The sequence below is a fragment of the Ictalurus furcatus genome, chromosome 10, assembly GCF_023375685.1.
Source record: "Ictalurus furcatus strain D&B chromosome 10, Billie_1.0, whole genome shotgun sequence".
In the NCBI taxonomy this organism is placed as follows: domain Eukaryota; kingdom Metazoa; phylum Chordata; class Actinopteri; order Siluriformes; family Ictaluridae; genus Ictalurus; species Ictalurus furcatus.
The window spans coordinates 30,998,508-31,025,166 of NC_071264.1; the positions used below are offsets into that span (position 1 = coordinate 30,998,508).

Sequence of the window (26,659 nt, forward strand, 5' to 3'; positions counted from 1 at the left end):
CCCCTGACCCTCACACTCCTGACCCTCACACCCCTGACCCTCACACCCCTGACCCTCACACTCCTGACCCTCACACCCCTGACCCTCACACCCCTGACCCTCACACTCCTGACCCTCACACCCCTGACCCTCACACCCCTGACCCTGACCCTCCTGACCCTCCTGACCCTCACACTCCTGACCCTCCTGACCCTCACACTCCTGACCCTCACACCCCTGACCCTGACCCTCCTGACCCTCACACCCCTGACCCTCACACTCCTGACCCTCACACCCCTGACCCTCACACCCCTGACCCTCACACCCCTGACCCTCACACCCCTGACCCTGACCCTCCTGACCCTCCTGACCCTCACACTCCTGACCCTCCTGACCCTCACACTCCTGACCCTCACACCCCTGACCCTCCTGACCCTCACACCCCTGACCCTCACACCCCTGACCCTCCTGACCCTCACACCCTTGACCCTCACACCCCTGACCCTCACACCCCTACGTGCTTCTTGAAGATCCCATTCCAAAAACATGGGCATTAATATGGAGTTGTTCCTCCTGTGCTGTTATAATGCGCTCCTCTCTTCTGGGAAGGCTTTCCACTAGATTTTGGGGCGTGGCCGTGGGGATCAGTGTACATTCAGCTACAGGAGCGTTAGTGAGGTTGAGGTCAGGCGCTGATGATGATGTAAAGAGACTCCAGTTCCAGTTCATCCCAAAGGTGTTCAGTGGGGTTGAGGTCAGGACTCTCGAGTTCTTCCACCTTCTTCCAACCTTCACACACCACGTCTTCATGGAGCTCGCGTTGTGCAGTGTCACGCTGGAACAGTGTTTGGGATTCTTATTTCCAGTGAAGGGAAACTGTAACGCTACAGCGTACGGAGACATTCTATACAACTGTGTGCTTGTGGAAGAACCACATACGGGTGTGATGTCACTTATCAGCTGTCACTTCAATATTCTGTGTTTATAGTGTCGCTATCTGTCGAGTAGCTTTCAGACAGAGACAGGAGAAATGCATCATCCTGACTGGGTAATCCTGTTTCTCATCACAGCAGCTGGTAGACATGTTCCTCTGTTCCTCAGACAGGCACTGTGGAGGAGTAATAGGCGATTACACTGGATTCATCGAGTCGCCCAACTACCCCGGCGATTATCCGGCTAACGTGGAGTGCACGTGGACCATCAGTCCTCCACCCAAGCGCAGGATCCTCATCGTCGTCCCAGAGATTTTCCTCCCCATGGAGGACGAGTGCGGAGATTACTTAGTCATGCGCAAGAGCCGTAAGTAAAACATGGAATTTCTTTTAAAGAAAGATAGGACCTTAGCTAGAACCCTCAGGAATGTTTGTGTGTGTGAGGAGAACCGTTAGTTTTCTGCCCCATCAGCTCTACCGAACTCCGTGACAACGTACGAGACGTGTCAGACGTACGAGCGGCCGATCGCCTTCACCTCACGCTCGAAGAAGCTGTGGATCCAGTTCAAGTCTAACGAGGGGAACAGCAGGAAAGGCTTCCAGGTTCCCTACGTAACGTATGACGGTGAGCAGAGATGGAACCGTGTTGTAGATGTTCTACAGCCCTGAAGCCAGTGTGTGTTTTTCTTCTGAACATATTTTTGTTCTTCTGGTTTCAGAGGACTACCAAGAGCTAATCGAGGACATCGTCAGGGACGGGAGATTGTACGCCTCGGAAAACCACCAGGAAATTTTAAAGGTATGACGAAGGGAAACGTTTTTGTGTACTGATAATAACGTTCAAGAATTTCTAAATCAAACATCAGCTCCATGTTGACACAGAGGTCACACTGCCGCCATGTGGACACCACGTGAATTACAGAAGAGTTCATTGCAACTGAGTGCAAAAGTTTGTACCTCGTCTCCTGTGGGTTTTGAATGGAGAATTATAAAATAAACATCTATTTTGCAATTTATCTACAGAATTAAATGTTCCAAATAAAATAGAACAGTCAACAAAAAACAAGGCAAAATCAAAAGGAAGGTACTGACAATTAAAACCTTTTTGTTTTTTACTTTTGGCATATTTATTGGTGCACTTGTTTGTATAAATTATTATTTTTTTTAAATTTCCTATTATTTCATCTTGGGGTATACAAACTTTTGCACTCGACTATATTTTTGTTAACGCAAGAAAAACTCCACAGGACAAGAAGGCAATGTTGAAGCTAATTCTAAATTCAAACGTCAGTTTCATATTGACAGAAAAACGGTCACACTGCCACCTTGTGGACATCATATGAAATACAGGCATGAATGCAAATGTTTGTGCCCCCTTGCATGTAAGGTTTAATGGAAAAAACTTTCAATCTCTAACATTTTTTTTTATATAAAATGCAACGAATCAACTGGAAAAGAAAAGAATGCAAAATCAACAGGAATATAGTTTGAACAGAATTCTTAACATTCTATTTGACCTTTATTTATTTATTTTTAAAAATTATTTTTACGCACACACTTATAAATTTAATTTCTTTTGCACTTTCATTTAAGCAAATTTCACATTTTTAAATTAATTTGAAATAATTAAATATATAAATGTTGAAATTTTACTCCACAGGACAAGAAGCTCATGAAGTGTCTGTTCGACGTTCTCGCTCATCCGCAAAACTTCTTCAACTACACTGCTCAGGAGTCGAGAGAAATGTTCCCCAAATCCTTCATCCGGTTTCTGCGCTCCAAAGTTCTGCGCTTTTTACGTCCTTAGAAATAATCAGCAGAGGACTTTCTGTGGATTTAAAGAACGTGGCACTCGAATCGAATTATAACCCTGGATAAATATCCAAAATGTCCAAAATCTCAGCTGTTTGAGGACTTTGTGTGTGAACGAAGACGAGAACGCAGCTCTGTGATGTCTGAAGAAGAGCGACTGAGAAAGCGTCCAAAGAAAATTTTGCTTTGAATGAATAAATAACTGCCTCTGCTTTCATAAATACAGGAGATAAAACCCCCAGAGTGATGAGGTCTAGACACAAAATCTGTTTACAGCTCATAATAAAATGATTTAAATTTAAATCCACACACACATTGGTGTGGAGAAATAAAAAATGAATCATCACTGTTGTAATTATGGTATATATCATTTAATTTTTGTTCTTTAAAGCACTCTTCGGGATGTAGTGGCAGGAAAAGCAGTTAAATCTGTTGTATATTGTGTACAAAATTACTAGATTCAGTTAAACTCTCATGATATTGTATTTTTTTATAACTACATCAGTCACGTATGCTTCATTTGCCTGCTGTAATAAACGTATTAAAGTATGCACAGTTTATTTTATTCAGATGGTTCAGTAACGTGTCTCTAGGACATTAATACAATGTGCACAATAACACTGAGCGCTAAATTCTGGGAATTCATTTTATACTTCATTTCAGTGCAGGGCCAAGCGATACGCCATACTCATTAAATGTTACGGAGAGTAAATTAATGTCTATATATTTATGTTTGTACATCTAACATGTAAATAAAAAGAAGTTTTTCACATGAAAGGAAAAAATATGAAAGTTTCCTTTTTGTGTTTTTCTTGAACGTTCCGTCACACTCCAGTTTTTTTCTTCAGCGGAATTTTGGCTTATTAATTATCATAAAAGTTATGGAAAAGTTATGGAATCCACAAAACAAGTCAAATCATTAGCAGGCTATTTAATTTGACAAAAATAAGTGAATAAAAAAAAGATTAAAGCGTGAGTTGAAAATAAAAATCTTGATTATTTCCTAAAGTCTCAAATAATAAAATAATAGGAAATAATTTTCTATCTTTTGATTTTTCACCCTTCCACGTTCTGTATATATATTTTTGAATCAATTCCAGCATGTCTAGTCATTATTTATTATCTCATTTACTCATGCATCCTTTTTCCTCAGTGTTCATATGATAATAAGGGGGCGTGGCTTTGCACCAGGTTAATCACTGCTTAATCACTGTGCATATACTGACCCTATAAAGTTGATTTAAATGTAATAATCTTTATTGAATTCAACCACCCTTAATTTATGTAACACCACTTACATAAAGCCAAACATGGAGATGTAAATCTTGTGTAAAACAACAACAACAACAAACATTTCTACCATAGAGACTAAAAAAAAACAACTTTTTTTTGAAGTTTTTGAACAGTTTTTGAAGGCCTTTATAATTTGAATAATTTGAAAAGAATTGTACTCAGTTATTATTTTTGAGTAATTAAGGATCATATTGATGACGTTTATCGTTTTGGGATTCTATAAAAAGTTGTGTTTATACTTTTTAACCCAGGACACTGTATCAGGTATCAGTCATTGTTTAGAGCTCTGGTGTAACTACTAAAACCGATCTCCATTAATTCATTGTAAATACCTAAATCACATTATTTCGATATAAAGGCTGAGTTTAAGCTGTAAGAAACGTTTCTTCGCCGGAAGTTTATGATATACAGCGGAACTCTTGGGCGGAACCATTTCCTGCGCCGTTGTTTCCGTTTCCGGGGGACGTGTGTTCCGTGAGCACCGCTCAGGCTGCTGATTGTCAGCTGATCTTTCCGGAAGTGTTGCTTTATTCCAGCAGGCAATGTTTTGTTTATTTTGATCAGAGACAGCTCTGAGGATCACATGAGAGACTTTATCTCTTTATATTTCGGAAGTTACTGAAGATCGCAGAGAGAAAAAACAAACAAACAAAAACAAAATGTCTCCGTTTAGTGTAAAGATAGGAGTCAGTGTGTTAACGGTCATCTGTCTTCTGTTAGCATCTCAGGCTACAGAAGCTAAAGTAAGTAAGTGTGTGTGTGTGTGTGTGTGTGTGTGTGTGTGTGTGTGTGTGTTAAGATTAGCTAGTTCAGCTAGCATGATTAGAGGATTATCTGGCTAGTTTGTTTGGTTTGATGACGTAAGCGCTAATTATCATAAACTAGCTGTAAGAAATCTGAGCGTTTGTTTGGCTAATAATCTGCAAAACAGTCAAATATTAACTTCAATTTTCAAACATGGATCTGCAGAATTCCTCTTCTCTTAATCAGTCAGTTCAAACCTAATATTACACATCTAAAAACACAAAATAATGAACAAATAAACAGATAATAATAGTCCAGTAGGAGTTGTGATTTATAAGAAATAAGCATAGAAATCTCTATATAGATCTAAACAAAATATGCTATTAAATATTTAAGGTAAACATTAAAAACAGTAATAATGCAACTATATGTTTGTGTTATTGTACTGAACAGCAAAAATAACAATAAGCAGGAGCTGGGTTTTATATTTTTTCTGTACGTCATTTTTGCACAAAATAAATGCGAGAATATTTTGAGACTCGTGCGTATGCGCATTATATCAGTATTCTTTCTGTCCTTCTTCCTGTTCAGTAAATCAGCACTTTGGGGAAGTTATAATCAGATTGGACACACAAACAGTCAGACACGTGACGGAGACGTGTGAAGGATTAAAGCGCAGTAAAAGCCCATTAAACTGGTTCTAGAGGAAAGACGAGGCGGCGTAACGGTGTTAATGCAGCTGTGGTGTGTTCTCCTCTCTCTGTGTTCTCACGCAGTTATATCCTGTAATGTGGAAATAAATTCCGTCAGCAGACGATTGGTGAAGAAACGTCTCCGCTGCAAAAGGGCAGACGTTCTCCAGAGAACGGAGAAATGTGCTGCAGGGTCTGATAACGGCGTCACGTCCTCCCGGAGAACACGCTGTACACACCTTCTGTATTTTTACCTTCTTTATATTCTCGGCATTATTTTTACTCTTATTTTGCTCTGATGATGAAATGCGTCGTCTGCAGTACTACACTGTTTTTGTTTTTAGAGCTTGGGGTTGAAGGTCAGTGGGGGTCGTGTGTCCTGTGACCACGCCCAGCTTAGAGGGAAATTTAATCTGCGGTTCTGATATTGCTGAGGATTTCCTCAAGATCAGCTTCCTGAAGTTTGCAGAAGTCGATTCAAACCGAACTAACAGCAAAAAAAAAATTAAAGAAAATTTAAAGAACACTAATGAAACTTAAATAATACTAATAACCAGCTTATGGGAAAATATACTCTATTAAACTGTTAAGGAGGCTAAAAACAGGAGCCTGTTCTTTATAGGAGGATTCATTCAGTTCGCTGAAGTGCATCGTGGTTGTGACGATTTCTTGTGATTTATTTATTACCATGACAACCATGAGTTTGTAATCTCGGACCTGCTCAGGAGCGGCGCTTTCACCCTAAACATGACGAGATAATGTATTTACAAATGTTTTTATGAACACAGACATATCCCCAAAAACATTTCTCAAAAAATCAGCAAACTAGTGAAAAAACCCCGTGCGCTCGTCTAAACAGTCTTTCAGGATGGACATTTTAATGAAAGTGTTCGCATGCCCATGTGACGTGTAGGAGGAGTGTGTACGGTGTACTGCACATCTGCTGCACATCTGTTTTAAATGTTGGGTTTTTATGTTTTGGTTTATTCAGAATGGAGACTGGTTTACGCGCCTGTGCTGTTTCTTTAGACGAGAAAAAATACGTCAGATTGTATTATGAGAGCGTGAGGCAAATGAAAACCTGAAGATTCAGAAGAAAAATCCTCGCTTGTAGTTGCAGTAAAAGATGTGAAATAAAAAAACAAACAAAGGTTTTCATTTGACTCGCCTTCAACAAGATCTCGAAATAACAAACCGAGCACAAATAAACCCTGTCTCTCGTAGCCACGCCCCTTTCTGAGTTCTGCACCATTTTTTTTTTTTGCCAATCACTGAGTGTGTGATCGGGTTTGGAGTCTCAGGGATATAATCTGCTCTTTCCAGGCAGGAGATAACCTCCGATAACTCCACCCGGCTAAACTGATCCCGATCATCTGGCTCACGTCTTTTTTGATCTTTTTTTTTTCTTTTCATTTCACAGAATTCTGATGACATCAGGTGTAAATGTATTTGCCCCCCCTACAAAGACATTGAAGGACAAATCCACAATCAGAACGTTTCCCTGAAGGACTGGTAACGTATTATCACCACTCTGGTTAAATTTCTACTCCTTTAGAGCACGTAATAATCTCTGGGTCTGGGTTCAGTGTTTATAGATTTCTACTTTTGGTACTACGTAAGAGTTCATTTATCATCTTTTGCACTGTGTCTGGGTTGGAGGGTGCAACTGTAGCTCAAGAATTTCACTGTATATAGATGCATAAAGTACTCTGTATGCACATGACAATAAAATAAACAACTGAAACAAACATAGTTCTGAGTTTCTTTAATCTCTATCTATGCAACACTAGGGGGCGCTGTAGCTCTGTAATGTTGTGTAACTCTGTGTAATGCAGTGTAATGCTGTGTGTGTGTTTCTTGCACACAGTAACTGTCTTCACGTGGTGGACCCGATGCCGGTGGAAGGGAAAGACGTGGAGGCGTACTGTTTACGCTGCGAGTGTAAATACGAGGAGAGGAGCTCGGGAACGATTAAAGTAAGATCCTGTGCTGTGAGAGTGTGTACACAGATTACAGCGTCACTGCAGCGTCACTACAGCTGTACAGCAGCTGATTAGATGTGAATATTTTGTACTGAAGCTTTAGAAATGTTGTGTATCTTCGTGATAAGTATGGTGATATGATGTTTGTTGTATCGCTCAGAGATGGAAACTCGAGACTTGACTCGGACTTGAAGACAGAGACTCGTGAAAAGCAGAAAAAGTCATTTTGGTTTAGCGTTCCCGATTACGTTCTCTCTTTACTACCCCACATGACCCCATCTTTCTCTTCATTCATTCATTCATTCCCTATCAGTATGTGCTGCAGCAGCAAATATCACAACAATTCATCTCTAAACACACCAGGCCAGCGTTATTATATACACCTGTGACGCATCTGAAGGCGTGTGTTCATCACCCGTTGGAAAAGTGCTGATATGTAAATAAAGTTAGTTGTGTCTTGGGAAGTCACCTACATCACCACAAGCTGTTTGGAAGGGTTTGAAGAAAAAAGCCTCTACTCTCATCCAAAAACAAACTCGAGCGTCTTCAGTGTGCAGACACTACTGGACCTTCAAATGGGATCGGGTTCTATGGTCAGATGAAACCAGAATAGAGCTTTTCGGTAATAAACACCAGAGGAGGTTTTGGAGCACACAGAGAGGTAGCCGTATGGAAAAGTTCCTCATGCCCACGGTTAAATATGGAGGAGGATCTTTAATGTTTTGGGCTGTTTTTCTGCAGAGGACCTGGACATTTTGTTAGGATACATGGCATCATGGACTTATCAAATATCAACAGATATTAAATGAAACCCTGACTGCCTCTGCCAGAAAGATTCAAATGGGCCGTGGTTGGATCTTCCAGCAGGACAATGATCCAAAACATCATCAAAATCAACACAGAAATGGTTTACTGACCACAAAATCAAGGTCCTGCCCTGACCATCCCAGTCCCCTGACCTGAACCCCATAGAAAACCTGTGGGGTGAACTGAAGAGGAGAGTCCACCAGCGTGGACCTCGAAATGTGAAGGATCTGGAGAGATTCTGTCTGGAGGAACGCTCTCAGATCCCTCACCATCTCCAACCTCATCATGCGTTATAGAAGACTCAGAGCTGTTATCTTAACAAAGGGAAGTAGCACAAAGTACTGACTAAAAGGGTGCCAATAATTGTTGCACAGCTATATTTAACAGAAATATTTTTTGGATAAACCTGTTTGTAATTGTTCGATATCTATGAGAGCAGAGTATTTCTGTGATCATTTTGAACAAAAGATTAAACAATAAAGATCATTTTTCACAGCTTTCTTTAAAAATTGTAGCGGCCACTGTGTGTATGTGAGTGTGTGTGTGTGTGTGTGTGTGTGTGTGTGTGTGTGTGTGTGTGTGATTATATATATTATGATGTGTCCTTACACTCGGGAGTTTCAGTTTTTGCACACACTCCTCCTGAGAAAGTTTACTGTGTGTTGTTGGTGTTTTTCAGGTGACCATCATCATCTACCTGTCTGTCCTGGGGCTGCTGCTGCTCTACATGGTGTACCTGACTCTGCTGGAGCCCATACTCAAACGCCGCCTGTTCGGACACTCGCAGCTCATCCAGAGCGATGATGACGTCGGGGTGAGTTGTTTACCAGCAACCATAAAACACAGGATTCTGAGGGATGGTCAGAAAAAAATCATGAGTACGTTCTCCAAAAAAGTCAGAAATGAACCCACAGACCCTGAAACAATGACATCACAGAGAACAAGCTAATAATAATAAAGGTTATAAGTAATAAAATAGCAGCCTGATCACTTTAACTAGCATTAATGTGTTCGTGCACAGAACATAGAATTCATTTCCAAATTCAGGATTCAAAACCAGACCAGTATCACACAAAACAATCGAATAAAAATAAATAAATAAAGATCACAGAAAAGAGATTTTGTTAACATTAATGGCACAAAAACAGAAAGGAAGCTTTTTACTGGAATTGCAGGATATACAACAAAATATTTTAGTTTTTAAATTATATTTTATTTATCATTCTTTTCATAGTTTTATTCTTTTATTTATTTATATATATATGTAATTCATTCTGTTCTTTTTTCTTGGTTTGGAAAAAAATAAAAAGAAATAACATCCCATTCGCGGACTCCTGCAAACTGATCCGTTTATTTATTTTACTTTAAGTTATTTATTCCCAAATTGTTTCTTACTTGTGGAACTCTTTATATCTCGGATATCTCTGTTTCTGATCATTTAGGTCTTGAGAAGTCTCTAAGTAGATCAGGAGTGTCTGTGAGGAATCATTTTGTTGTTGTTGTTGTTTTTAGGACCAGCAGCCGTTTGCGAATGCTCACGATGTGCTGTCCCGCTCGCGCTCTCGCGCCAACATGCTGAACAAGGTGGAGCACGCGCAGCAGCGCTGGAGGAGACAGGTCCAGGAGCAGCGCAAGTCCGTGTTCGATCGGCACGTGGTGCTAAGCTAAAAACACTCCCCCTAGTGGACGGGCTGATTATGACCTCTCTTATATGTGCAGCGTAACCTCCTCGCCTTTATAACATCATCTCACGTGTGGGTAGAGTTTTTAATTCATGGTGGTGCACTGTGAAATTTCCTCCATGACCAGTGGCATGAAAATTCACCTCTCTGTGTATATGCATATAGATTTTGCATGAAATAACGTCAAATCTTCTGTGAATAGAAAACATTGTTTACTCCTGATGCTGATTTAAATACGAAGGTACAAATATGAGTTCCAGTTTAAATATGAACAAATAAGCTCATGCAATCATCTCATTTCTCTTTAATCATCTAAAACATATCGTGTGTGTGTGTGTGTACATTAAACAAATCATGAACTATTTATGATTTATTGCTAAATAAACCTTGTTTCTTGTTTCAGATCATAACTTGTCTTTACCGAACCATGAACTTTCTCATAAATGTGACGATGTGCGTCGAGCAGATCATTTGTAGTCGTTGTGTTACTTACAGTACTGCTGTTACACTTTCTCCAAAACAAAACTGCTGTAATTGTTGGATCTGTGTTGTAGGGGTTGATGATGAGGTGAATATCTTGTACCTGTGATTGATTCTAATATAAAACACTTCTGTGGAACGTGTGGAGACGTCTGAGTTTATCTTTTAAACACATCTACATTTATTCATTTATTTTGCAATTTTAGGAGCTGCACACAAGCAGCAGGAGTTAGTGTCAGTTTGTTGATTGTAATGATGACACACTTAAAGGGGGGAAATGTTTTTTTAGGTGATTGTCGGTTCTAGCTTTCTAAAAGGGTTCTACTTTTGTAATTAGGAAGCCCTTTAATGCAATTAATGCAACTGTTTGTAGAAGGAAAAAAAAAAAACTTCCTCTGTATATTTATTAAATCTGTATGTTATTAAAGGTTACAGAACCTCGTTTTTCTCCACGTCGAGTAACGGGTTCTTTCTTTTTTGTTATTGTTGTTGTTAAGTGAATCGAATAGTGTGAGTTGTGAATCGATTCATCAGCAGATTGGTTAAAAAGAACGCAGCCTATTTTATAAGATGAAAATAAGAAGAGTTAAATGCTCGATCTGGACACAGCTGTGAGGTTTATTAACACTGTGCGTGTTTCAGTGCGGAGAGAAGAAAGAACACTCAGTGCGAATTGTGAATCGATTCCCCATCACGATTCAGTTCACAGAGTCGTTTGAATGGAATGAATCGTTTGCGAGTCGCTCATCAGTGCACACTGCGTTCACACACACACACACATACACACACACACTCATCCTCGGACCTCAGGCATGGACTTCTGAGACACTTGCTGTTTTATCACTCGGATATAAAGAAGGTGAGAGATTTCTGCTTAGTTGTATTCTTAGCTGCTGGGAATTGGTGTTGGGTTTGGTGTGTTTGTGTGTTCAGTAGTGGAGCATTTTTTCTGTTAATCTGTATTAAACCCTGAAGTGTTGAGTCAGATTCTCTATTATCACTTAATGAGCAACAAACAAACAGAACCTGCTTTATTCTGTCAAATGGTTGGTGTTTAGTTCTTATCGTGAGAGACCTGTAAAGCTTCACTGTTTTTCTAAACACTGTAGAAATAACTGGGGTTTAATTTCTACTTTAGGGTTTAGTTTCTTTCTTTTCTTTCTTTCTTTTTTTTTCTTCTTCTGTAAATCGCAAATTCTTTCTGCTCGAACTGAGTGATGTGGAAGTCAGTGTTCAATCCAAGATATGATTCAGTTCAATAATGAACCCTATTCTCTCTCTCTCTCTCTCTCTCTCTCTCTCTCTCTCTCTCACACACACACACACCCTGGGGTCCTAAATCTGAGAGTCTGATTCGCTTTACCTGTGCGTGATCAAGTTTATTATTTATTACTTATTAATAAATTAGTGAATTATTCCATATTGGTCCAGAGGGAAACTAGGGGGCGCTCTGACACCTCTTATCATACTGAGATCATACTGAGATCATACTGAGATCACACTGAGATCACACTGAGATCACAGAGATACTATTAGAATTTATTTAATTGATCAGATACACAGTAATTAAATTATAAAGTATAAAGCTGTGATAATAATGGTGGATTATGGTTATAATTGTAAATCTTGTAATTAAAATATATATAATTCTGTAGCTGGATTGAGTTTCGGACTTTCAGCTAAAAGCAGCAATTGTTTCGTGTGTTTATCCTTTCTGACCAACCAACTGTTATCATCATCATCATCATCATCATCATCATCATCGTCCTTATCATCATCATCAGGGACTGTCCGGCCCCCTGAGGAGCACAGTGTGGGAAATTATTACATCTCTCTCTCTCTCTCTCTCTCTCTCTCTCTCTCTCTGTTTGCACCCCTTAATTGAAAATTATGAACCTAACGTGTTATATACGTGAGGTCCATGCAAGTGAATTTCTAAATATGATATCATTTTTTGAATCCAGTTTTATTCCTCTAAATGGCTTTTCCAGTTTCCTGTTTGAGTTGAGTTTTTGTGAAATTCCCTGCCAAATATTCCCTCCTGTTATTTCTCCTTAACTAGAGCATGGAGATGTAAACTTCTGATTATGAAAGAGTCAGTTTCTGTAGTATTCAGCTCGTGTTAGAACATGTTTTCAGGAGTTAAAACCTGATTAGGTAATCATGGAAATGTTTCATAGATAAACAGTGATATAGGGCTATTTTTAGATCCTTTGCCACCCAGAAACTAAGGGAGGGGGATTTGAAAACTTCCACTGAATAAATCTTTTGTATTATATAAAGATCTACGTGTAAAATGATTCCACTCCACGTTTAATAGTTTATATGGTATATTGGTTTATTTTGTGAGTGAAGTGAGCTAGGATCTTTCCTTCTCTGATTTCTCAGTATATCTGCTAATATTTGGACTCACTCCTGATGATGTTTCTGTGGTTGTCCTTGTACACACTCGTGTCATGTGAGTCAGGGTACAGTGGAGAAGTTCATGCTTCGGTGTTTATGAACTCGATCTCTGATCTGGTCGCTGAGGTACAGTTCACTGAACCCGATGTCTAGCGCTACGGTCGACGGTCAACGGTCGCTGTTAAACGAGACACAGGACATATGCGCTGTCATTTCTCTTCATTAACTTCAGCGTGTGTGTTCATCTCCACCTGAACACACCTGTCCTCAACACACAGTCATCCTGAACACACACCTGCTTTATATGAGCACACCGATGACAAATCTCTTACATCAGCAACGAGCAGGATGTGTTTCCGAGTGCGACTGTGATTACTTAGAAAACTTGTAGAAATATATTTTTTAGAACATGAGGATTTGAGTCGTCTGAACCAATCTCAGCCTTGATGATTACTTTACTTCTAGAGCTAGACACGATAAACACATAAAAATAAAGCAGTGTTTAATAAATAACGAATAAAATACTCAAGATACTGTTAGCATCCTGAAGTTGATTATTTTCCTCTAACAGCACGTCCCCAAATGTTTTATTCCTCTTACACCACAGCGATTTACCAGCAGTTACAATTTTTATTTATCAAGAATGATGTCACGCTTTTTATCTGTTTATAGTTACATTTTTTGAAAATAATAATGCTATAATGTACGTTACAGCAGCTATAAACAGTCGTTCCCTCGCCCGCGTCCCTTTATTCTCTCTCTTCAAGTTAATAAAACAACAAACGGAACTTGTCACGCACGTTACGGCGAAACTGCAAAGCGGTGTGAAACTGTTACAAAGTGCTGACACTGGAGACTCCTTCCATATCATGCATGTATCTACCAGCGTCCCTGTGAATGAGCTGTTACTATAGAAACGGTAACGCGTTAGAACGGGAGCGTTAATATAAACCTGCGCTACTGTCAGAGTTTATTTATTTATTTATTTTAAAGCTTTCATTTCATGTTTTTTTTCCTCGAGTGCTATAATCTCGACCTGCACTTCCTTGAAGCTCATTCAAGACTGGGACTGATTCTTCTGAATCCCCAGACACCTGAGAGGAAGCAGTCTGACTCGCTCTTTATTTCATTTTGTTTCTGGTTAGGGTGTGGCAAACTTCCAACCGTGTTTTACACTAAAAACACACACACACACAAAAACCAAGACACGCCTTGATTGTTGTGCTTCTTTGGGTTCCAGTGTGATAGAGACTCTACAGATGTATTCAGGGGAAGCTGAATGAGTTCAGCAATAGCAGGATTATGTTCTTCCTGTGGCTGAATCGCTTTAACAGGGGTGAAATGTTCAGAGATCTTCAGTTCCTGGGGTGGAAATGAGTTCAACATAACAGACTTAGACGGATCAGATGGCGAAATATTCACAGCTCCAGCTACTACATCTGGCCAGCATTATACTGCATTTTATATTGTTTTGTTACTAAAAGGAGTGAAATCTCAAACAGCGTTCCACAAACTGCACAAACGGTCAACTTCCTGTGAGATAAAGGAAGCATTTCCATGTGCGTCAGTGTCAGAGCTGATTGGACGTCTCCGAGGACGTGACGGTCGTCTCAGTCTGTACACGGAGACCGGCGGGGAAATTCCTCTAAACACTGTTCTCTGTGGACATCGCTATCTGCTCAGCTAACATCAGCGCTGTGTCACTGATAGTCGCTTCAGATTCACTTCATTCTGTCATTTATCGACTGCAGTTATTTACGGTGCCATGAAAAAGTATTCACCCCCTTGAAATGTTAACACACACGGCGACCCCAACCAGCCCCAAACCCAACGCACAGGTTGGAAGAACCACAATAAAATGTGATTCCAGCTGCAAGTCTTCTGGGATATGTCTCGATCAGCTTTGCACATCTGGATCCTGATGTTTGTGCCGGTCTTCTTGGTAAAATTGCTCAATCTCTGTCAGATTGGATGGAGAGCGCTGTTGGTCAAAGCCTCACAGATTCTCAGTTAAGAACCGGACCATTCTAGCACATTCACGTTCTTTATTTTGAGTCAGTCCAGTTCAGCACCGAGACAGGTTTTGTTTGTTTGTTTGTTTGTTTGTTTGTTAGAGGTGTTTATATTATGTCCTGTTTTTGAAACCTGTTGTTTGTGACTCTTGTGTCTTGCCTAAAGCTGTCTTGTAAAAGAACTTTGTCTCGGTTTGACTCCACTGGTTAAATAAAGCTGAAATAAAATAAAATGTGTAGTACAGAGACAGTGAACACAGGATCTAAGCAGCTGTTGGACAGAAGCCATGATGATCAATTCCCGTCTTCTCTTCTCTCAGACATTCCTGGATGCTCTGATTCCATCTGATTAGATGCTGGTACACTCTGTATTTGTTATTTTTTAATTATTTTTCTCGTGGCTTTCAAATGTTTTCGCTGAACTTGCAGTGCCCCAGCTGTTCTTTCCAGCTGTTTAGTCATGCTTCTCAGACAGCTGTTTCTAACTGTATGCGTACACGTTTTGGAATTAGGATCAAGTCGTGACTACAGCGTGCCGACATTGTGAGCAGGAAGACCCTGAACATAGGAGGTTTTGTCAGTCCTGTGGTTTCCGTAGCTGAGCGTGGGGCGTTGTGGACGTCCACCTGACACACTGATGAGAAAAAAGTAGCTCACATTAAAACCACACAGTTTGGTGTTACGATGTTGAGAGCAGAACTTCTGCCCCGTGGGAGCTGTTTCCTCTCAGACGTACTGTTCGCTGTGGTTCTGTCCTCATGTCGGCGGATCGGATTAAACACGGCTAGAGCAGAAAAGGAAGTGTGCTGTGATTTTAATGTATTATCAGACAGCTATACAGATGTGCAGTACAGCACAAGGCCTTATGTATACAGCTGGAGAAAAGCTCTGACACTGGAGACTCCTTCCATAAATGTTAAATAAACACATATCTCCTCACAGAAGACTTCACCATATCAATGATAAGCTTTTCCTTCTGATAGGGAAACTCTTTGTTGTAGAACCATTCAGGAGGAACAACCAAAGAACCCTTAAGGGTTCTAGATTTATTAACCATTCTTTAGTTCCTCCGTAAGACCTTTCAGGACCTGTTGTTGGGTCTCCCATTGCTTTCTTAAATTTCTGTAAAAGTAGTAAATAATCCACAGTAGTTCCTGAATAACATCATCTGAGATGAGTAACTGAAAAATAATAGTTCTAATAATAATAACTGAATAATAATAAGTTTACGGTTTAAAGGGTGCGCTGTTATAGAAATGTCTATTAGAGTTTTTTACAACCCCCAATTCCAAAAAAGTTGGGACGCTGTGTGAAATGTAAATAAAAACAGAACGCAGTGATTTGTAAATCTCATAAACCCGTATGTTATTCACAATAGAACATAGAAAACATTTCAAATGTTTAAACTGAGGAATTGTTCCATTTTAAGGAAAAAAATAGGTAATTTTGAATTTGATGGTCGCTACACATCTCAAAAAAGTTGGGACGGGGCAACAAAAGGCTGGTAAAGTAAGTGTTAGTAAAAAAGAAACAGCTGGAGGGGAATTGGGAACAGGTCAGTAAGATGATTGGGTATAAATAGAGTATCTTAGAGAGGTGGAGTCTCTCATTCAAAATCACCTTATTTTTTTCCTTAAAATGGAACAATTCCTCAGTTTAAACATTTGATATGTTTTCTATGTTCTATCGTGAATAACATACGGGTTTACGAGATTTGCAAATCACTGCGTTCTGTTTTTATTTACATTTCACACAGCGTCCCAACTTTTTTGGAATTGGGGTTGTAAAAAAGTCCCCACTGTTTATGTAATCTACGCACTATTTTGAAATGAAATCTAATCTGAATCAGATCGGACAGAATCGTAAGACTTTTGCCTGTTCTTTTGCTTTAATCTTTGAGGAACCACATCACAGCCTCGAACATCGACTGATCCGATTTTTAACAAGATAAAAAACATCAAACACACATTTCGCTTTACCACATTTCCTGACAGTTCCTTTTTGTGACTCATAAAACCAGGGTCATTCTGCAGCTTTATCCATAATTCTGTCTTCATAAAGCTAATGGTTACTTTCAGTGTTTTTGTCAAGTCTTGTAATTGGAGAAGTTCAGCTGTAATTTGTGAGTGCATTAAAAGGCTCCGAGCCCCACGTTATCATCAGAGAGTGAAAATTACAGATGAGTGCAGCACCGTGTCTCAGAGCCAGAGCTGAGAGACACAGGATTGAGCTGAACCCTTGATAGTTCTCATGTTTAGCGTTCTAAAACAAAGGCTTTTAGTTCAGTTCATACAGTAGGTTTAACATGATGAAGCTGGGATTAAAGCCTGTGATTTTGGATGCAGTAAAACATCACGGTGCAGAGTCGTGCTTCTCTCGGGATCACGCTATAACTTCTCAGTCATTTTAGATTAGAAACACAAGTTTTTATTCAGATCAAGCACAGATTCTCAAGGTTCTGAGGACAGAAATGGCATTATTTATTTCATTTCCACCGATGCATGAACACACACGTGAATAAATTCTGGGTCAGAGTGCAGTCGAGGTCCAGGATGAGGCCAGCGTCTTGGCCGTCTGTCTGATCTGCGGCTAGCGAGTGTGTTTGTAATGATTCTTTGTCCACTTACACTCGTGAGCTCGGTTTATTCAGCTGTTAGCAATGTGTTAGTCTGCTGAAGAACCTGGAGCACACGGGTCCTCGCTGGACCTGCAGGTCTCTGGCCATGTTCAGCAGGACATCCACTGGACTCCGGGCCAGAAACTAATTATAGCTCCTGGAGAATTCCTTCTGCTGGTTTAAATCAGAGACACAATGGGGATATTTATAGTGCGTTTAATAACAATGTGAAGGAAATTTGGGGTTAGAGAAAAAAAAAGCTGTAGACAATAAAAATGTAACTGCATGCCTCCTTAATTATCTTTAAAACCTGCTCTTATGTTGTAGATCAGTCTAAAGTAACGTGATAAAACATGATGAGGAGTGCGGTCACGGGAAAATAATCAACACCGGGTGGGGTGATGAAGCTGGCTTTCATTAGTGTTTTATTCCTCTTATACCACAACAACTTACCACTTTTATTTTTACCTGTACTTTTTTATCCATTTATAGTTACATTTAATGTCATATTAAACGAGTGAGTTCCTGTTCTCTTACATTATAGCAGCTATAAACACTCGTTCCCTCACCATCCCTCTCTCTATTCTCTCTTTCTATTCTCTCTCTTTATTCTCACTCTTTATTCTCTCTTTATTCTCTCTCTCTATATTCTCTCTCTTTATTCTCTCTCTTTATTCTCTCTCTCTATTCTCTCTCTTTATTCTCTCTCTCTATTCTCTCTTTATTCTCTCTCTTTATTCTCTCTCTATTCTCTCTTTATTCTCTCTCTCTATTCTCTCTCTTTATTCTCTCTCTATTCTCTCTCTTTATTCTCTCTCTCTATTCTCTCTCTTTATTCTCTCTCTCTATTCTCTCTCTTTATTCTCTCTCTTTATTCTCTCTCTCTATTCTCTCTCTTTATTCTCTCTCTCTATTCTCTCTCTCTATTCTCTGTCTCTATTCTCTCTCTTCAAGTTAATAAGACAAAAAATAAGACAGTAGACAGCCGGGGGCTTTTTCTGTTCAGCATCTTCTGCCCATCCTGGGGCTTCTTCTACCCAGCCTGTGGCTTTTTCTGCAAAGCCTGAGACTTCTTTTCTCCAGCTTTATCTGTCCAGCTTCTTCTGTCCAGCTGGGGCTTCTCCTGTCCAGCATCTTCTGCCCAGCCTGGGGCTTCTTCTGCCCAACCCGGGGCTTCTACTGCCCAGCCTGGAGCTTCTTCTGCCCAGCCTGGGGCTTCTTCTGTCCAGCTTGGGGCTTCTTCTGCCCAACCTGGGGCTTCTTCTGCCCAGCCTGGGGCTGCTTTTGCCCAGCCTGGAGCTTCTTCTGCCCAGCCTGGGGCTTCTTCTACCCAGCTTGGGGCTTCTTCTGTCCATCCTGGAGCTTCTTCTGCCCACTGGGGCTTCTTCTGTCCAGCATCTTCTGCCCATCCTGTGGCTTCTACTGCCCATCCTGGGGCTTCTACTGCCCATCCTAGGGCTTCTACTGCCCAGCCTGGAGCTTTTTCTGCCCAACTTGAGGCTTCTTCTGTCCAGCTTCTTCTGCCCAGCCCGGGGCTTTTTCTGCAAAGCTTAAGGCTTCTTTTGTCCAGCTTCTTCTGTCCAGCATCTTTTGCCCAGCCTGGAGCTTCCTCTGCCCAGCCTGGGGTTTCTTCTATCCATCGTGGGGGTTCTTCTGCCCAGCCTGGAGCTTCTTGCCCCTCAGTTGGAGGCCCGGTGTGAGGAGCTGCAGCTGGACTCCACATTATTGCGCACTTTAGTGATGTCTGTGGTGGTGATTGTGTAAAACGCAGCTCGGTTTGTGTGGGAGTGAGTAAACTTGAAACAGGGGGATTTCGGGGGGGGCAAAACACACTCCGTCGCTATAGCAACAAGCTCAGCCTTCAGCACGAGACACTGGGCGCGAGCGGCTCGCAGGCTTTTGTCCGCCTCAGAGAGCATGAGAGTGAGGAGAAAGTTTCCCTCAGGACCGGTTTATCATCGACACTTTCTACCTCTCTACCTGTGTTTGTGACAAACTGGACACAATGAGCTGGATCGCGAAGTCTGAGGTAAAAACAAACCTCTTTCTCTTTCTTCTCTCGTTTTTATTGAGTTTTTTCCCTCAGAAATGCCTGAGAGTTTCTCAGAAACACATTGGGCTGTAGTTCATCTGGAGGAAGTTACATTTATTTTTTAAAAAGCAGATAATAGATCCGGAATAACACGGAGACGGGTTGGCATGTTAGTGTCGTGTTTATGTCGCGTTATAACGTCTTTATTTCACTTTGAGTGAAATATTGCGTTGAAGTTGATCACAGTCACAACACGGAGACGGTGATCTATCACTGCGCATGCGCACTGACAAGCTACTAACTGTTTCACGCAGTTACTTCTTTTTAAAAATTTTAAAAGAAGCTGAAGGTATATAAAATTAATACAGTAATGAACAATCGTAGCTTTTCTTCCTGTCTTATTTAACGTAATCTTATCTTTTATACATTCAGTTTAAAGACGTTTGGTTTTTCTAATTGAAATATAATGACATGCAGAAAATCAACATCAGCATCGCTTCCTTTATTCCAGAGATTTTACTCAGTGTGTAATGTGTGTGTGTATGAGAGTAATGTGTGTGTGTATGAGAGTAATGTGTGTGTATGTATCGTGTGTGTATTGTGTGTGTATTGTGTGTATTGTGTGTAATGTGTGTGTGATGTGTGTATTGTGTGTGAATCGTGAGTGTAATGTGTGTGTATTGTGTGTGTGATATGTGAATCGTGTGTATTGTGTGTGTAATGTGTGTGTAATGTGTGTGAATCGTGTGTATTGTGTGTGTAATGTGTGTGTAATGTGTGTGAATCGTGTGTGTATTGTGTATATAGTGTGTATAATGTGTATATGAGAGTAATGTGTGTGTATCGTATGTGTATTGTGTGTGTAATGTGCGTGTAATGTGTGTGAATCCTGTGTAATGTGCGTGTAATGTGTGTGAATCCTGTGTATATGAGAGTAATGTGTGTGTATCGTGTGTGTAATGTGTGTGTATCGTGTGTGTATCGTGTGTAAATGAGAGTAATGTGTGTGTATCGTGTGTGTAATGTGTGTGTATTGTGTGTATCGTGTGTATATGAGAGTAATGTGTGTGTATCGTGTGTGTAATGTGTGTGTATCGTGTGTAAATGAGAGTAATGTGTGTGTATCGTGTGTGTAATGTGTGTGTATCGTGTGTATCGTGTGTAAATGAGAGTAATGTGTGTGTATTGTGTGTGTATCGTGTGTGTAATGTGTGTGTATTGTGTGTATCATGTGTATATGAGAGTAATGTGTGTGTGTAATGTGTGTATCGTGTGTAAATGAGAGTAATGTGTGTGTATCGTGTGTGTAATGTGTGTGTATCGTGTGTATCGTGTGTGTATTGTGTGTGTATCGTGTGTATCGTGTGTAAATGAGAGTAATGTGTGTGTATCGTGTGTGTAATGTGTGTGTATCGTGTGTATCGTGTGTAAATGAGAGTAATTTGTGTGTATCGTGTGTGTATTGTGTGTATTGTGTGTAAATGAGAGTAATGTGTGAGTATCGTGTGTGTAATGTGTGTGTATCGTGTGTGTAATGTGTGTGTATCATGTGTATCGTGTGTAAATGAGAGTAATGTGTGTGTATCGTGTGTAAATGAGAGTAATGTGTGTGTATCGTGTGTGTAATGTGTGTGTATCGTGTGTATATGAGAGTAATGTGTGTATCGTGTGTGTAACGTGTGTATCGTGTGTAAATGAGAGTAATGTATGTGTAATGTGTGTGTATCGTGTGTGTATCGTGTGTAAATGAGAGTAATGTGTGTGTATCGTGTGTGTATTGTGTGTATCGTGTGTGTAATGTGTGTGTATCATGTGTGTAATGTGTGTGTATCGTGTGTGTAATGTGTGTGTATCGTGTGTGTAATGTGTGTATCGTGTGTATCGTGTGTAAATGAGAGTAATGTGTGTGTATCGTGTGTGTAATGTGTCTGTATCGTGTGTGTAATGTGTGTATCGTGTGTAAATGAGCGTAATGTGTGTGTATCGTGTGTGTAATGTGTGTGTAATGTGTGTGTATTGTGTGTATCGTGTGTGTAATGTGTGTGTATCGTGTGTAAATGAGAGTAATGTGTGTGTATCGTGTGTGTAATGTGTGTGTATCGTGTATGTATTGTGTGTATCGTGTGTGTAATGTGTGTGTAATGTGTGTGTATCGTGTGTGTGATGTGTGTGTATCGTGTGTGTAATGTGTGTGTATCGTGTGTGTATTGTGTGTATCGTGTGTGTAATGTGTGTATCGTGTGTATCGTGTGTAAATGAGAGTAATGTGTGTGTATCGTGTGTGTAATGTGTGTGTATCGTGTGTGTAATGTGTGTGTATCGTGTGTGTATTGTGTGTATCGTGTGTGTAATGTGTGTATCGTGTGTATCGTGTGTAAATGAGAGTAATGTGTGTGTATCGTGTGTGTAATGTGTGTGTATCGTGTGTGTGATGTGTGTGTATCGTGTGTGTATTGTGTGTATCGTGTGTGTGATGTGTGTGTATCGTGTGTATCGTGTGTGTAATGTGTGTATCGTGTGTATCGTGTGTAAATGAGAGTAATGCATATCCTCTGCTTGAATCCGAAGCCTCTGCAGCTGCAGAACTTTTTTTCCTCTTGAACTTTGTGAACAGTTCGTCTTTTGTGTGAGGGAAACAATGACCTTTCCTTTTCTCTCCTTTCCTTCTGATTGGTGTGGATCTCCAGCTCGGACACGCAGGCCTTCTGTTCCCCATCCAGCGCTTGTGTAATAAAGACCAGGACGAGATACGGTCTTCAGACACATAACCAGCACCAAATATCTAATCAGACCTGTTCTTCTGATCTGTACTGCAGTATATCTGCGAAAGGACTCATCCTGTACTCGCGTTCTGTTTGTCCAATTAAAAGCCCTCTAGAATGAGTATGCCCCGCCCCCGGGGGCAGGTCTAGCTCAACAGTAGCAGCTCGTTAGTAAACCCGGTTCGTCGGCGAGTTTTTGGCTATGCTGTGCTAGCTACGTTACACTGTGTTGTATGTCTTTCGTTTATTTTCAGATTAATATTGCGTTATTAAGACGTGAAGAATAGTCAATTACATGATTTATTATTACACAGAAATATTACGAGATAACTACTACGCACGACGTCGCAGCGGTCAGGTGGTACACGTGTCTCATTTACGAGCTCTACGAGGACGTGGGCGTGATTACGGTGATTACGACACGGCGTGAACGCAGCTAGCGTTGTCCTGGTTAAAGTGGACAGGTGTGAGGTGAGAAATCCTCCACAGCTGAAAAAACTCTTCAGTCTCCTTATAAAACTCTTCATATTTATCTATCGCAGAGTTAGCTTTGTTTAGATCACACAGGGGGGGTGTGGCATGCTGTAAGTCTCTAATGCTATTGGCTCTTGTCTAGATCATTCGCCAAGCTATTACTCTGACTTCCTGTTTCAGAAGGAAATACATCAGCATCCCGAGCGTATCTTTAAACCCTGCGTCCGTTATCTTTCCTGGTGTTAGATAAAGCGCTGTTTATTAAAAATCCCTGCGGGTCCTCCTCGGTTCTGCTTCATTTCCCAGCAGCTGTTGTGAATTTGTGACATCAGTACCGTTACGTTATGCTAAAGCCATAAATTACGACGAGTGAGAAACGCTTGTACTCGGAGCTTTGTCCTGATTTGACATCAGAGCCGAGTCGAGCTCTCGCTCGTCTTTTAAACACACTTTATAACCGAGCCAGTGACGACTTGCTTCGGGAGGTGAAGGTCGAGCGCATGACTGCGTGAAGCAGAAAGTGATTGTTCATTTACTTTGTAGCTGGTAGGACGAGGCGTGTCGTATCTTGTCCCGAGCTAAACACACACGTTTGTAAGACTGTGGAATGAATTGTGTGATTAGGTAATAAACGATGACGAGGTTGACACAGATGTCCTGTAGAGTCTGTGTGAATGAATCGGATTCATGGTAGTTTTTCTGGGTTTGCGTCACTCTCATCTCATTGCTTTTGGATTGTGTAAAAAGAATGACTTAAATCTCTCGAGTTAAAGAGAGAACACACAGCCCAGACGCCCAGGTGTACCCGAAACCCCAACCTGTTCTGACTGCACAGATATCTCCATTCCAATCTGAACGCTGTTTTCAGACCCATGTTTATTGTAATGAGTAAGATAGTCAGTCAGTGCGTTTACATGGACAACAATAATCCCATATTAACCCGATTAAGACGATACTCTGATTAAGAAACTGGCATGTAAACAGCGATTATTGATGACCTTAATCTGATTATTAGATTATTAGATTAGACTCGAAGTAAACATAAATGGAATTAAGACGTGGAGTATTCATGTTTTGGTCGCACTACGGACACGTACACACCTTAATCACACTATTAACATCGTGTGGGAGTTTTCACCGCATTGTGCGACAGGACACGTACACACACGGCAGTGCTCAACCGTTTAACGGCAAACAAGAGAACACGGCTGCGTCCCAAACCGCATACTTACCTGCTACATAGTAGGAGAAAAACATGCATCTCTTTTCATCCCTCTTTTCTTCTGTCCTTTAACCCAGTGTTTTCTCAGAGTCAGTTTTATTTTATCGCTTTTACTGGAGCAAGTTCCTGTAGTTCCCTGCTCCGGACATCCGTGTTTTTCTGAGCCTAAGCACCGGAACGCTTTCAGATCAGAGCTCCAGAATATTGACTTTGAACGTTTCCGAGTTCAGAGGCGCTGGTCTTGTGAGCCAATAGAAAACGAGTGGGTGGGACTGTGGTCTCTTTGGTCAGTAAAGAAAATGGAGGAGTTGTTATTATTACGTATCACTTTCTGTTCTGTTTTCCTTCTCGTTAACCATCTCGTGATGGTGCTTACAGGTGTGTACAGATGTTACAGGTGCGTACGGGTGTTACAGGACCTCAGGACTGACCTCAGCTTTTAGATATTACTCAAAATTCTCAGACTTCAGCGAAGGAAGCAGATGAACAGCTATTGACCCTGACCAATACCCTGACCAATACCCTGACTAATACTCTGACCAATACCCTGACCAATACCCTGACTAATACTCTGACCAATACCCTGACCAATACCCTGACCAATACCCTGACCAATACTCTGACCAATACCCTGACCAATACCCTGACTAATACCCTGACCAATACCCTGACCAATACTCTGAGTAATACTCTGACCAATACCCTGACCAATACCCTGACTAATACCCTGACCAATACCCTGACCAATACCCTGACCAATACCCTGAGTAATACCCTGACCAATACCCTGAGTAATACTCTGACCAATACCCTGACTAATACTCTGACCAATACCCTGACTAATACCCTGACCAATACCCTGACTAATACTCTGACCAATACCCTGACCAATACCCTGACCAATACTCTGACCAATACCCTGACCAATACCCTGACCAATACCCTGACTAATACTCTGACCAATACCCTGACTAATACTCTGACCAATACCCTGACCAATACCCTGACCAATACCCTGACCAATACCCTGAGTAATACTCTGACCAATACCCTGACCAATACCCTGACCAATACCCTGACCAATACTCTGACCAATACCCTGACCAATACCCTGACTAATACTCTGACCAATACCCTGACCAATACCCTGATCAATACCCTGACCAATACCCTGACTAATACTCTGACCAATACCCTGACCAATACCCTGATCAATACCCTGACCAATACCCTGAGTAATACTCTGACCAATACCCTGACTAATACTCTGACCAATACCCTGACCAATACCCTGACTAATACTCTGACCAATACCCTGACTAATACTCTGACTAATACCCTGACCAATACTCTGACTAATACCCTGACTAATACCCTGACCAATACCCTGACCAATACCCTGACTAATACTCTGACCAATACCCTGACTAATACTCTGACTAATACCCTGACCAATACCCTGACCAATACCCTGACCAATATCCTGACTAACGAAACTGTTGTTTATCGCTTTCCTTTTATTTCAGAAGTCCAACTTTCACTTTCGCGTCACACAGTTTTACTTTAATTCTTCTGAAATCAGATCATCCGTCCTGTGTTTTAAAAAAAAATCAACCCTTAGAACGAGTGTAAACAGCTGAAAGTAATGGAAGAAATGGCATGAACATAGCTTTAGGAATTGGTTCCATCTGGCTTCTCCAGTCAGATCTTCTGTTTGTGGAGTGTACAGCTGCTGTGAGACGCCGTGGAGATCAACGGGTTCCCAAAACATTCCTTCTGCTTTCCGTTCGGATTCAGTCATCGTTCTCAAGGCCGAGGCTCAGCAGCTCTGGCTTTAAAAACACAACTCGGGGAAAAAAACCTTTCTTGGCTACATGATGGACTGATCAGAACCGGTCCAGCACCTAGGATTTGTCCAGGTGGACAGCTGTTTAAAAAACCCGAAACACAGCTGGAACTCGTCTTATCCCCTTTGCCCTGCGTCCTGCGTCTTATCCCCTTTGTCCTGCGATGACTCCAGCTTCGACATCTCACAACGTCCACCACCTCCATGTGGTTCCCTGATGAGGAACATACAGTATGATGGGGCGGTGAAGCTGACGTCTGATATTTACTGTATGCAGTAATCCAACCCCAGCTCTCTGCGGGGTCTACACAGAGGAACTGTGAGGAGAAAGCAGTCTCAGGTGAACACATCTACAGCAGGTATGAGGTCTGAGTATGAGGTTAGAGTGGAGAACATGCGTAAGGTTGGGTTCTGCTGCTGGCTGGGGTTCTGCACTTAACAACACGGAACTGCTTAGCATTTACACAACAAATATAAAGCTGTACGCTGACGGATACAAACAACTCGTAAAAACTTTTTATCCGATTATAGTTACATTTAATCTTTGTGAAACAAGTTTATTCCTGTTCTCACTTACCTTATAGGCTCTCGTTCCCTCACCATCCCTCTCTCTATTCTCTCTCTTTATTCTCCCTCTCTTTATTCTCTCTCTTTATTCTCTCTCTTTACTCTCTCTCTTTACTCTCTCTCTTTACTCTCTCTCTTTATTCTCGCTCTCTATTCTCTCTCTTTATTCTCTCTTTATTCTGTCACTCTTTATTCTCTCTCTTTATTCTCTCTTTATTCTCTCTCTTTATTCTCTCTCTCTTTACTCTCTCTCTCTCTATTCTTTCTCTCTTTACTCTCTCTCTTTATTCTCTCTCTCTATTCTCTCTCTTTATTCTCTCT

The 26,659-nt window shown here is 40.9% G+C and overlaps 3 protein-coding genes across 9 annotated transcripts in view; all 3 read left to right on the forward strand.

Moving 5' to 3' along the window:
- Window positions 1-3,470, forward strand: part of scube2 (signal peptide, CUB domain, EGF-like 2) — a 35,448-nt gene extending 31,978 nt beyond the window's left edge. For all 6 annotated transcript variants that reach the window (XM_053634792.1, XM_053634791.1, XM_053634789.1 and 3 more), the window contains 4 exons: window positions 1,081-1,278; window positions 1,384-1,536; window positions 1,631-1,710; window positions 2,572-3,470. In XM_053634792.1, the coding sequence (XP_053490767.1) occupies window positions 1,081-1,278; window positions 1,384-1,536; window positions 1,631-1,710; window positions 2,572-2,718 (578 nt within the window). In that variant the 3' untranslated portion in view covers window positions 2,719-3,470. The remainder of the gene's footprint in view (window positions 1-1,080; window positions 1,279-1,383; window positions 1,537-1,630; window positions 1,711-2,571) is intronic.
- Window positions 3,471-4,469: 999 nt separating this feature from the next.
- Window positions 4,470-10,546, forward strand: tmem9b (TMEM9 domain family, member B). Its single transcript, XM_053635041.1, has 5 exons — window positions 4,470-4,759; window positions 6,873-6,964; window positions 7,320-7,428; window positions 8,921-9,055; window positions 9,754-10,546. The coding sequence occupies exons 1-5, from the start codon at window positions 4,676-4,678 to the stop codon at window positions 9,907-9,909; spliced, it is 576 nt and encodes a 191-aa protein (XP_053491016.1). The 5' UTR covers window positions 4,470-4,675; the 3' UTR covers window positions 9,910-10,546.
- A 623-nt stretch (window positions 10,547-11,169) lies between these two features.
- The window catches only part of dennd2b (DENN domain containing 2B), a 78,445-nt gene continuing 62,955 nt past the window's right edge, over window positions 11,170-26,659 (forward strand). Inside the window, exon 1 of one of the 2 annotated variants that reach the window (XM_053635038.1) lies at window positions 11,170-11,262. The gene's annotated coding sequence lies outside the window, so the exon portion shown is untranslated. Of the gene's footprint in view, window positions 11,263-19,344; window positions 19,465-26,659 lie in introns of those variants that run through there. The other variant, XM_053635039.1, reaches the window with a different exon arrangement.